Genomic DNA, 12,575 nt, shown 5'->3' with positions numbered 1-12,575 from the left:
TAAATCATTTTGTGAGCAGAAATTACAATACAGATAATGTAGACACAGAAAAGTCCTCAAAAATAAAATAAAACCACACTAAATCATTTAAGTACTTTTGAAGAACAATCCTTAATTAATCTCACGGTTTGGGCACCCATGCATGCAGGGAGCTTTGGACACATTTCTCCACTGGAGAAATGGTTCAGGTCACTGCTGTGCCTTTCTCCCAGAGCAACCAGGAGCAGATGCAGCGACATCAGATGTACTCAGAAGGGCAGGAAAGCAATCGGTTCTGCATATTTTATAATGTTTATTTTTTTTGCAGAGGGAACCCACTTGAGCATGGGATGAAAATGCAAACTCCACGCAGAAAAGGCCCGGGAAGTAGCCGATGTCAGAACCGACAGGCCCCCAGATGGGACTGAACCCAGGAACTTGCTGCAAGGCGGCAGTGCAAGGCACTGCACTTATAGAGTATATTTTCAAACATATGTTCCATCATCAGTTTTTAGAAAAAGAGTGGCCATGGATGTGCAGCTTCTGACAGTGTTGTGAAGGCGGAGTGAAACTGGGTTCTCAACATGTCTGCCAACAGACATATAACTGCTGACTCCCTACTGTTTCTGAGCTCTTGCTACATTTAAAAAAGTGTATTTGGCTAGTGTCACGGCCACATGTTTTGTGTTCTGTTTGTCATTTTTCTTCCCTTTTCTGTAGCTCCGCCCAGGTTGTGTCCTCCATGATTGCCAGATGAGATGCACCTGGCCAGGTGATCAAGCAGCAGATAAAGACCCCAGTTTCCTGCTGCCAGAGAGAGGCTTCTAGCTTGGGGACTGCTGTGGTCTTGCTGCCTCTTAGCCTGAGAGTTTGTTGTACCGTTATGTTTGTTAAATTATGTTGTTTTAATAAATCCCATGGATTTGGTACTTTTAAAGGTGTTTTAAGTAGTTGTTTTGGGTCAGTGGCGGAATGTTTTGTTCGCCCCATAGGGCCAAATTTGTGGTCATCCACCTGTAGACAATAGGGTGTGCTGCGTGTCCTATCTGTGTTTCCATGTTAAAAATGAGGCCAATGAAGTAGTTTATTTACGTTTATCTGATAGTAACTAAGCAACCAGTTTATCAACTAGGCTACCGGTGTGTTTGTTTCCAGTTGCCACAGCAGTGTCAGGGTGGCTTTAAAAGGTGAGGAACCCACTTCCTGCTGGATAGGAAAATGAAGAGACTTCCTGTTTCAAGAAGACACAGTTGTCAACCAGCTGCTAACACGCTGAGCTATCATACTCCAAAATGTTCAGAACACCAGGCACCTAAGGCTTTAAAACTAGGCCAATGTGTCAAAATAAAAGTGTTAAAACACAGATGACACAAATACTGCATGCAATACTAAATTCAAGTAACGCGCCTGCTTTTCTTTTGGTAGCTGTAAGTTAACATTGTGGCCACCAACGCACACTCCCTCCCACACATTCTTTAAATGTCTACAAATACCCCCAATCTCTGATCAAATCCCCCCTGCATCTGAGGATCCCTGATGAACACTTTCCCCTCTGCTGTGACTCAACATCAAGGGAATGGGGAGTGTGTTACCTGCTTTCCAGGCAGCGTCTGTCAGATGGGCATGGGTATGACAGATTGTGGGCTCTGGGTTCACTTTCAGAATGACTTTGTTAGAAAGAGCAGGGACTGAAACTACCTGAGCAAGTCTCAAACAGCAGAGCATGAGGATGAGGGAGTTAATGTGTGCCGGGGAGGCAGAGCAGGGGGGGGGGCAGACAGAGAAGGGGAAAATGCGTGTGTGTGTGTGTGTGTGTGTGTGTGTGTGGGGGGGGGGGGGGTTGAGAATGATGCAGTGCATGATTATAAACTCTAGATCAAAATGATTCATTATTTGACAGTGTCCCCTCTTTATGCCTCCACAAACTAACAATCTCACTCATTGGGAAACATCTGTTGTGGAGGGTTGAGGAGTGTTGTAATAGTCTGTGTAATAGTGTAAGTGATACCGTAAGATGTAGAACTCATTGGCAAAACAATGAGTACTGCGCTTTGAACAATGCACGCACATGCACACACAAAATGAAAAGTCAGTGTTTCAGATTTCTTAATAAAAATAATTCATTTCAGGACAACATATAAATAATCACACAATACGGATATTTGATATGAATAAATACTAAACAAACAAATCAAGGCTTGTCGTACAATACCCTATTATTGAAAGGTTACACAAAACTGACCTTACACCTTTGCATTTTTGTTACAGCTTTGCTTGGCAATGTTTACCATTGGAATGTCCCTACGCATATCAAAGTACCGAGCCAGATTCCAGAGCAGCTTATAAAGTGTTGTGCAACAAGTCTGTGATGCTATGAATCCAGTTCAGACCCAGAAACCTTCAAGAACCCTTGGCAAGCTGACTGCTAATTGCCCTTATGTGTTTCTACTCTGATTTAAGCACATCTCTCTATCTAGAGCTAGGCTGTCACAAAACGTCTTCTCGTCAACAGACGCCAGCTAAGCAGGTATCTAACAGGCAGGCTGTCCTCAGCAGGGCAGAGCAGCAACACCGGGGTGGATGATGGCACGTCAAGTTTGTTTGGCAGGAATGAGGAAAAACAAGAAACGTCAGTTGTAGAAAGCCCAGATCTGTCAGGAGATCTCCGACTGCTGCGAGTCTAGGGCCGAGGCATCGTGTGAGCAGACCTCAGAGGAGAACCGGCCAACCGGAGGGGTCACGACTATCCTACCGACTACAGACTAGGCATGGAGACTGAGGGCCTGACAAGGAATAATACCCGTCAAGAGACCCAGACTACTGTGGCCGTGCAAAGAGATGAAGGACAACAGCGGCTCCCACCTTCCAAAGGCATGTTTTCCACCTGTTTGCATCTGTCCCCTCCCCCTCCCTGCTTGTCTCTCTCTCTTTCTCCTTACAGGGGCGTGGTGTTTGCTCTGCTACAGGGGCGAGGTGAGAGGTTGGAGAACAGCGGTGGGGAATTCACCTCGTGTTATTTTCTCTTTCCCTTCTGACACACTCCCTTCTTTGTTGGCAATCCCCTATTCCTCCTCCTCTCCCTCCTCCTCCTCTTATCTATTCGTTAACTGAATTCAGTCAATAACTGGCCTTGTCAACAACAGTTGGAGTTCCGTGGAGGACAGGTTGAGACAAGACTCGAACCTTGCTCTACTCTGTCAGGGCTAGCAGTGACTGGGGTTCTGTAGTCCAGAGTATAAAAGTGGTGAACAGCAAACAGTGTCACACAACCACTAAGGCAACATCTCTGCACCGTGCCATGGAGAAGGTGGAGTATTACTGCCATCTAGATTTACTGTATCAGACTAAAATGTGACACACATGTGCATGCATAAGCACGCAGACACGCACGCACACGCACACAGGCTCTGTGTTATTAAGAGTAATGTATTTCTGTACAGGTAGCACCATACTGTCAGGGTCCTGCCTGTCCAGTGTCTGCAGCTCTCTCTCTCTCTCTCGCACACATACACACACACACACACACACTGTACATCAGCAGTTTACAGTGGGACTGACGACTGGCGCTGGTACACCTGTTTACGTGTCACATGTATGCAGTAACCAGGTTTGTACGGTAACCAGCCTCCTTCCCTGTTATGCTAGTGCACTGTTGGTTTGGCCCGACTAGGCACTGCTCAGAAGAGGTCAGGTCCAACTTCCACTGGGCTTCTACAAACTACAGTAGTAGTTGCTTCACAGACAGACACACAGACAAATGGTATTCCTTGGCCGGATTCTAAAGCAACGCATATCTCATGCTCGTGGTTTTACATACAATCATTTTGTCCAAATGTGATGGATCGTGTCCTTAGGTAGATACATAATGTAGGCATGAGTTAGCTAGTCAGTAGTCACACAGGTTCCCCCTCCTATACATGTAAGATTATAGAACTGCACTAAGAGGTAATCTGTCGCCCCCTCCCCCACCCTCATAAGACAGCTGACATGGGGAGGGGGTCCTTGTAACAGTGGTGCATTGACTGGCATGGTGGGCACAGGATGGCACAACTAGGTTGGGTACAGTCCCTGGCTTCAGCCACGATAGATCTGTTTGAAGTGGTCACATTCGTTGCAGTAGCCCTGCTTCTCCTGGTTGGCGTAGTGGTCGCAGCCCTGGGTGCGGCACCTCTGCTTGGACTTCTCCTTGGGGGCCTGGGCCCTGCGGTTCTCCCTCTGGCCCCGCGTGTGGCACTCCGGACACAGGTCCGTGCAGCCCGGGGACTCGTTGCTGCAGCCGCTCCGCCTGCACTGCGTCTGAGTCTGGGTCTGGGTTTCAGTCTGCGTCTGGGTCTGCGTCTGGGACTGTTTGGGCTTGGCAGCTCGCTAGAGGAGGGGGGAGAAGGAGAGCATATAACACCATGTCAGCAGCTACACCAGGGCGGTGGTGAGGGGTGGTGAGGGGTAGAGGAGCAGAGATGGGGGTCAACAGGATGTCAGATGAGGTCAGGCTGGACTCACCATAACCATAGGGGGGGAGTGCGGGGTGCGGATGGCGGCCTGGTTAAGCCGGGCACTCTGTTCTTTTACGTAGCACTTGTTACAGTAGCCCTCCAGCATGGCCTTGCCCAGCGAGCCGCAGCCAGGGCCGCGACACCGCGTGGCGTTCTGAAAGCCGGCCTCTGAAGCGTGGCGGCTCTGTGTCGGCGCTGGGGGTAGAGCTAACTCTGCACGGGAGAGAGAGAAACACAGAGAGAGAGAGAGAGAGAGAGAAACACAGAGAGAGAGAGAGAGAGAGAGAGAGAGAGAGAGAGAGAGAGAGAGAGAGAGAGAGAGAGAGAGAGAGAGAGAGAGAGAGAGAGAGAGAGAGAGAGAGAGAGAGACTTGTCAGAGAGAATCAACTTCACACAGGCTCAAAGAGCTCCCAGTTTTCACTCTGCCTAAAACTAACCCTAACCACATGGATCCAAACGATACAACCACACTACACCTCGTCAGACACTACAAACCAGAATATTGGAGAACTCTCAAATGAAGGTGCTGCTAACGGTAGGCTGGGTGTAACTTACGATGGTTGGTCTGGTAGTCCACATAGCAGATGGTACAGAAGCCCAGCTTCTCTGGCGTCCCAAAGAACTGGCAACCCGACCTCTTACAGGGTCGTGCCAGTGGCGTCTGCCAGGCTGACGTGTGCCCGTGGCCGGGGGCCAGGCTGGGGTTCAGCACGGAGGCGGCCGACCTCTCAGAGTCCCGGGGCTGGCTCCAGCCCGACGACAAGGCCTCAGTCCTGGGGGTGATGTGCTGGGGCTCCCCCCTTTCTGTGGAAGTCCTCTGCATGCAGGGGGTGCAGAGCCCATTAAACACCCTGAAGACCTCCTGGCGACACATGCTGCACCTCTCCGCCTCGGCTTCCCGGCCCCCCCACTGAGGCCAGCCGGGGTGGGCGGGGAGCGGGAGGCCCTGGGGAGCCCCGGGGGGGGCGGCGGGCGGGGCGGCGGTGGCGGCCGGGGGAGGGGCGTTCTGCCGGGCGTTGAAGCAGCGCTCGCAGAGGCCGTCGTGCTCCACGCTGAGGGTGAACAGGCAGCCGGGCGTCTTGCACTTCATGGCGTGCGTCTCGCTGTACAGGCTGAGGCTGGGCGCCGTGGGAGGGGCCGAGCGGGGGCTTGACACGACGGCTCTGCCCGGCGGGCTGCTGCGGCCCCCGCGGGCCTCCACCTCCACCCCCGCCTGGCCCCCTCCCTTGGTGGGCGCCGCCTCCATGTGCCCGTTGGCCTGCCGCTTCTCGAAGCACTCGTGACAGTGGGGCTGCGTGTCCACGGAGACGTAGAAGGTGCATCGCGGCGTGGCGCAGCGGATCTCGATGAGGGAGAGCTGGGAGACGGAGAAGGGGGGGGGTCTCTGGGACTGGGCCGCCCACACCTGCTCCTTGTCCTCCTGCCAGCGCTTGTACTCGTGGTTGACCAGCTGCAGGTAGTCCTCCATCAGGTTCATGTCCTCCGGAAGGTTCCCCTCATCCAGCCTGAACACACAGGGACACACACGCCTGGTCAGCACCACAGCTCTACACACAACAACTACACTCAACCACTAACAGCACAATAACAGAAGCCATGCAGTGGTTTGGTGTCATCATTATGAGACAGAGGGTCCTCCACGCATCCCCTCCGCCTCCTACCCCCGTGGGTCCTTACCGGGCAGCGTTGATGATGCGCGTGGTGTCGTAGCCCAGGCCGATGACGGGGATGTCCAGCAGGACCAGGTACTCCTGCAGCAAGCGGGCCTTCTGCTGCTGCTCCTTCTCCGTCAGGAAGTGGACCTTCAGCTCCTCGAAACCCCCCCGGCCCGGGTTGATCAGAGGCACCGCGCGGATCTCTGCCACACACACACACATATAGTTAGTTGATTGTCAGTAACTAGTATAAATAGAGACTAGTATCTCTGACTAGCAGTAACGAGTGACCTGCTCCCCACCTGGTCCACTGTCTTTGATGGTGATGAGAGGGGCAAAGTGCTGTGAGTCGTAGCCGAGGACTATGGGATACTTGTAACACTCCCCTGGAGGCCACTGCAGCGGCAGGTAGACTCCACCCACGTTCAGCGGCGAGAAGGAGGAGCCTGACTTCATACTGCGCAGCACCTGGTCTGTAGGGGTACAGGCATCAGGAAGGGGACACAGCTAGACATGCCTGCCTCGATGCCAGGTTATGGTGCCGCATGGGTTTGAATCCCGACCTAATCCTCTTTTCTGATCTTCTCCCCTCACCTCCCAGAGTTCACTAGCCAATTTGTTTGCAACAAAGGATAGGGGAAGGGAATTCCCTCTCTCATTTAATAACTGTTTATGTTCCCAGATTGATTCCACTGGTATTTACCTGGTTGTTACCGGGCTGTCATGTGGAGATGTTGGGTATTTTTCTGGTTATTCCTTTAATTATATAGTAACAATGGGGTTTTTTCTGGCAATTACAATGTGTAAACTACCTGTTGTAAAATGCTGTCTGGTGGGGCTTGGTAATTCCTACTTTATATTGTAGGTACAAAAGACTACTGACTTTACTATTTCCCAATAAATGTTCTATTTACTAACAAGGTTTTGCTCGTTCCAGACCGTGAGTTTCTTGTATATGATGTGCCTGCTAATACTTGGTACTTTCTGCCATGTCTATGCATCTCTGTCATGGTGAACAGCGAGGCTCAACTCGTGACCCCTGACCCGGCAGCCCCACCCACCTGCTATGACGATGATGGGTCTGCGGAGGATGTTGGAGAGAATGAAGATGTGGACGTCCTCCAGGGAGTCAAACTGCAGTCCGTTGCTGCTGGACACGGGAGACGCCATCTTGATTATCTTCTCCCACTCTTCCTCCCAGTTCTGCCCCGTCACAACGACAGCATGAACATTAACGACACCGCTCCGGTCTGTAACAGGCCCTGTGTCTGTGTGCTTGCGAGCGTGCGTGCGGGATCCTCACCGTGGTGGTGTAGTGCAGGCCTGTCTGGGTGAACTCCTGCGACTGGAGCAGCTCGGTCTGGAAACGAGCCCTGAAGCTCCCCGTGTCGGTCTCCTTCAGAACCCCTTGGAGAGCCTTCCTCAGCACCAGGTCTGTGTCCTGCACCCCTAGCATGTACTGAGACGCCGCGTGGAGCAGGCAGTTCCCATCCCCTACGCACACACACACGCACACACCGTGGCACGGAAAGAGGGGAGTTAGCGTCGCTTAGCGGACCATTCGTCTCTCATAGAGGAAACGTGAGACAAGCCTGAGAAACGTTTAGGAGCCCTGTTTCTATCAGCATCCTCGTTAGTGTGCTGGGCTCTTTCACCTCTCTGTCTTTAACAAGTACAGGAAACTTTGACCTGTACAGTTCATTCACTTCTGGAAGCTGTGTGAACACATACTGCCTTCTAGGGTATTTTTTTATAACTTACATAAGTTACCTACGTTGCTCTTACACCACTCTTAAACTGTCTTGACCACAAAACGCAAGAATTTAATTTGATCTCTCATTACAGGGCTGGGTCTTTCTGTCATTGGGAAACATGAGAAAGTGTGTATCTTTGTGTTGTGTTGTGCTTGCATGCCTGTGTGTGCGTGTGTGGTTGGTTTGAAAAACCCTTCTTACTGCTACACTTAGCAGAGGAATTTCCCACAGTTGAGCTGATAAGTAATTTGAGTGTGTGTGTGTTTGTGTGTGTCAATGCTGTGAGTGTCCATTCCACTCATCCCCTCTGATCCTACCAACTCTGGACTTTCCAAAGAGGCAGAGCTTGGACTGTGTCGAACGCTCCCCGGTGACAGTCATCCCTGCCAACCACTGGGATCTTACTTCAGGGGTGGGCCACGTGTGTTGCCATGTAAAAAGTGACATACACTGGTTGTCCAGTGAAAGGAGGAAGTTATTCAAATGTGACACATGACACCCTTGGCCTTCCTCTTTCTCTGTTTCTGTTGTTTCTTTATTTCTGCGCCTCTGTACACCTGAGCCTTACAACTGGAATCCATAGCAACCGCTACAACGTCACACAATCTGCACTACATTGAATCACCTCAACTCCTTAGTGAGGTCTGAAGTCCAAAGTAAAGTGTAGGAACATATGGCTAAAATTAAATAACACTACCTTTAAGCACTGTGTACACATTCTGTTTTTTTGATTGTCTGCTCAGCAAGTTCTGTCAGATTTAACATTAGCTTCTCAGCAGCTTGACAAAACTGAATGTAAGACAGACTTCGGTTTCTACATGAACAAACATGGTTCCAATGAAGCCCAAAACAGGCTTTTGCTGGTCTCACGCTCTGGTCTCAGGTCACCTTCATGTTCCACCCAGAGGTTGCATCATTCTGTACAAATATTCTCTTCTGAGAGAAAATACCCAGATACTCTATGTGCAAAACCCCCTCCTCCATTGACACGGCTTCAAACGTTCTTTAAACTGTTTTATGATCCACACGGATGTCTGTGCATTAGTCAAACAAGTAGCCACATCTATCGGTGACGGCCACCAGTTAACCAAGCTCTCATCAAGCCCTGGGGAACCAGTTCATTCCAGAAATCTCAAGAACTGGCTGTTGAAAAAGCATCCTGTTCCCACCCACAAGAACACATGACACACATGCAATACAATCTGGGAAATACCCATAAACATACTAAACAATCCCATCCATTAGGAAACAGACCGGAATTGCATTAGACACTCTGAGGAAATACTTTGTCCATGAATGAGAGGGATTGAGGCATGCGTCCTGTCCAAGAGTCTGTCGGCATCTATGGCTTTCTGTCTTCTTCTTCTGCCCTCATCTGTGTCAGCCTGCGTGCCTGACCACCTGCCTGTTGGCCCGCCCGCCTGCCTACCTGCTTGTCTGTCTGACTCTTCCTCCTGTCCTTGTCCCTGTCCTCTGGTCACCTGATGTTGTGTGCTTGTGTGACTCAGCATTGAACACTCCAGCTCAAAGTGATTTCTGGGTCATGAAAAGATCCACATTCTGCCCATGACACATTATTACCGCTCCACACACACTCCTTAAGACACATCATATCCCTACGCCCCGACACACACCCACTTATACCCCCCCCGCTGTGCCTTAGGTACACCAGCACAGGGAATTACTGGGAGGAATTTCCAGTCATCATAGAACAAGAGCCGGGTCAGAACAGAGACATGTGAACGTTAGGGGTCTTTCTCAAGACTCCAATTATCAGAAACCCCCCAAACTACCTCATCGCTTGACTGAGTTACTGGAACACATGGTTTCACAATCTACAAAGGACAGAGGCCTGTGATTCACAATCCACATTACAGGAAGCTGTATTATCCCATCGAAATGGAACAAGTTCATCTGAAGCCTGAAAGAAAATGTGACTGTGAATTTCCCAGACAGGCTCAAATATCTGGCGTCAACAATCTTGTTGCTGTATGCTTTCAAACATCCCTTCCTACTGTTTGGGGCTATTGTTCTGACGTCATGGTAGGTAGACAGCAGTACAACCATCAGCAGTCGACGAATGTCGCACTTCTGAAAGTGGAAGGATGACATGAGTCTCACTTACTGTAAATGTGTGAATGGGTAATTTCTGAAAGCATATTTTAAAGTACCTTGACTCATCTAGTTCTCACACATTAGAATTCCTCCACAGAAAAGAGAAACCTTGACAATGAGCATCTGAGGTGCTCACCTGGGGTGCTGCTACCATCACAAACCTTAAACCCCAAACTGTAACCCTCTGTAATCCTGCCATACCTTCACCTTAGCCATCACTGACCTCTAGTAAATGTATGAGACAACAGCCATCCCTTTGCTGAGAAAATAGGAGTGTAATGGGAGGGTTATTAGAAGGGTCATTTACCATTGGTTCTGAGGGGCACCATCTTCTTGACCTCGCGGCACCAGTTCAGCTTCTTCTCCTGCTCCAGGGAGATCTGCATGGCTCTATCCAAGATGGCGGCCTGCACCACCTCTCGGAAGGCCTGGGGGAACTGGCTCATGCCGATCATCTCCAGGGTGTAGCGGTGCATGCCACGCAAGTGGTGCATGAGCCCACCGCTGGCGGCCGGCTTCACCACATCGTTGGGCACGCGCTCGCGGATCTTCACCGCCTTCAGCAAGTTGCTGACGAACAGGAACTTGGGCAGGAAGTTCTGTCCCTGGGACATGGTGCTGGCCACGCGGACTAGCACCAACGCTGAACTGAGGAGAAGAAAAATGGAGAACTCTTGGGTACACAAATGAAACCTGGCACCAACCCAGGAGGAGTCACATTGTTCCTAGAAGGGCACAGATCATTGTGACTGGGGACCACAAGAGCTATCTTGAGTCATTTGTTATTTTCAAACTTTCAGAAAAGAAATATCCCAACAGGGTGTACAGGTCCAGCTGAAGTGAGCCATGTTATGCCCTGTAGGAACTGCTTATAACAGAGACAGACCTTAGGGACAGTCAGGCTATAGGACATAAGACTGGGAGAGACCAGTGAGCTACCTTACTCACACACCAACACAGCAGTCAAGAAGATCAATGACTGTGATATAGGTCTAAAATGTAATGACGTATATGCCATGAATTATAAATCAACCTTCAATAACCATTGAAACCTATATAAAATAGAGAGCTGTGAGATTTACAAGCTACAAAAACAGGAACTGCTTTCAGAAGTGATAATGATGTTGACTTTTAGTTTTACAGTCTAAAATAACTTTCTCTCGCCAGACTTAACGAGTCGGTGAGTAGTCTCATTTGGCCTGTCTGACACCTGGACCTATGCTGTCCTATCGGACTAGTTCCAGGCACTGTGCACAGACAATGGTTAGCCTACTACTCTTTTGTTAGCAAGGAAGGACATTTCCAGAATTTGGCCTTACTAAAATGTGTTCACGGTAACATCGATTGACAAGTAGTCTGTTAATATTGTAGCAGCAGCCTCTATTCCTACAGGGGCAGACTTTGGGCAGACAGTGCCACAATGGTGCGCTCTGCGGGTGCCTCACAAACACAATAACAGTCAGACTTTGCTGACGTTTAGGTTACGTAATTCCTCAATCAGCAACCTCTGAGACAATGTAACACTGCGGCTCGTGCAATCCACAAGCAAAGGTACAACGATACATGAATTATTCATTTGACTGGTTAAAAGCCTTTTAATTGCTTGAGAGGGTGACGTCTTCGTAAACAATGGCTGTCAAAGCCATGGCGCCTACTGTCGTTCGCAAAGCTATCACCATGTCCCTCAGAAACAATATAAGCATAGGCATCGTGCAAAATTAAGATATATGTCCCAAAATGGAGAATACTAATTCCTGCGTTACAAGAAAAAGAGAGCAAAGGCGTGAGTGTTACCTGTGCAATATGTCGGTACCAACAAAGCCCTAAGGATGCTCAGGGTCTTCTGCCACTTCAGTCTGCCCAACCACAGATGTCCACGGCGCCATTCAGTCTTCTCAACCTGATCTATTTCGGTGTGTTCGATGTACACTCTGTCTAAGCACCCTATAGATCCTCCGAAGTAATTGTAAAGAACGGAACGGAAAGCCCGGGGATGGTTGAGGGGATTTCCAGGCTGGGACTTTCCACCGATCTCTCATTGATAGGTGCAGTTATGGCTTTTTGCCAGTAGGGGCGTCCGTCTGTGTCTCTGTACGGAGCGACGTTACGTTCTACGGGTTAGTGACGAATTGCGCACTGAAAAAGCATTGTCCCTCCTACTGTGCACAAAGGACGAGACTTAGTAAGAAAAAAAAAACTATAACGTCATTGCATGCATATTCCTCATGAGACTCAGACTGCCTAGAATAATCATTGGAACGAGGGTAGTCATTGCCCGACCTAGCCATGACTCAGGAATCAAGAGGGGGGAAATCAGGGAAAGGAAAAGAAAGTGGATGGGCAGGAAAGGAAAGGAATAGTAATTCAAGGGAAGGGAAGAATAAAGGCACACGACTAGGTTTACAGAACCGAAATGTTGTTACGTGAGAAATAGGGCCTTGAATCAGCGAACAGGTTATGTTCTCAGACATAACGTCACCAAATTCTAGGTTGCAACAGGTTATTGGACAGAACGTTCAGTATCAGTCACTCCTAATTAAAGAGAAGGGAAAGCACAACAACCGCAAAAGGCATTAGCC

The 12,575-nt window shown here is 49.6% G+C and overlaps 1 protein-coding gene across 1 annotated transcript; it reads right to left on the bottom strand.

Moving 5' to 3' along the window:
• Positions 1-2,085: 2,085 nt before the first annotated feature.
• Positions 2,086-12,104, bottom strand: tnfaip3 (tumor necrosis factor, alpha-induced protein 3). The gene is made up of 9 exons (XM_047029131.1): positions 11,791-12,104; positions 10,304-10,644; positions 7,431-7,621; positions 7,189-7,330; positions 6,430-6,600; positions 6,150-6,330; positions 5,028-5,977; positions 4,480-4,685; positions 2,086-4,344 (listed from the first exon to the last, which is right to left on the bottom strand). Exons 2-9 carry the CDS (start codon positions 10,608-10,610, stop codon positions 4,054-4,056), a joined length of 2,439 nt encoding a protein of 812 aa, XP_046885087.1. The 5' UTR covers positions 10,611-10,644; positions 11,791-12,104; the 3' UTR covers positions 2,086-4,053.
• Positions 12,105-12,575: the final 471 nt, after the last annotated feature.

This window comes from Hypomesus transpacificus, chromosome 11, assembly GCF_021917145.1.
Source record: "Hypomesus transpacificus isolate Combined female chromosome 11, fHypTra1, whole genome shotgun sequence".
In the NCBI taxonomy this organism is placed as follows: domain Eukaryota; kingdom Metazoa; phylum Chordata; class Actinopteri; order Osmeriformes; family Osmeridae; genus Hypomesus; species Hypomesus transpacificus.
This window is presented reverse-complemented; position numbering and strand designations above follow the sequence as displayed.

Bases quoted from the DNA above. Each gene is read 5' to 3' on its own strand.
- tnfaip3 (XM_047029131.1), bottom strand. From the start codon at position 10,610: ATGTCCCAGGGACAGAACTTCCTGCCCAAGTTCCTGTTCGTCAGCAAC. The intron at 7,622-10,303 runs GTAAATGACCCT...GTGTGTGCGTAG, and splicing joins GGTGCCCCTCAGAACCAATG to GGGATGGGAACTGCCTGCTC. The intron at 7,331-7,430 runs GTGAGGATCCCG...GTGACGGGGCAG, and splicing joins GCCTGCACTACACCACCACG to AACTGGGAGGAAGAGTGGGA.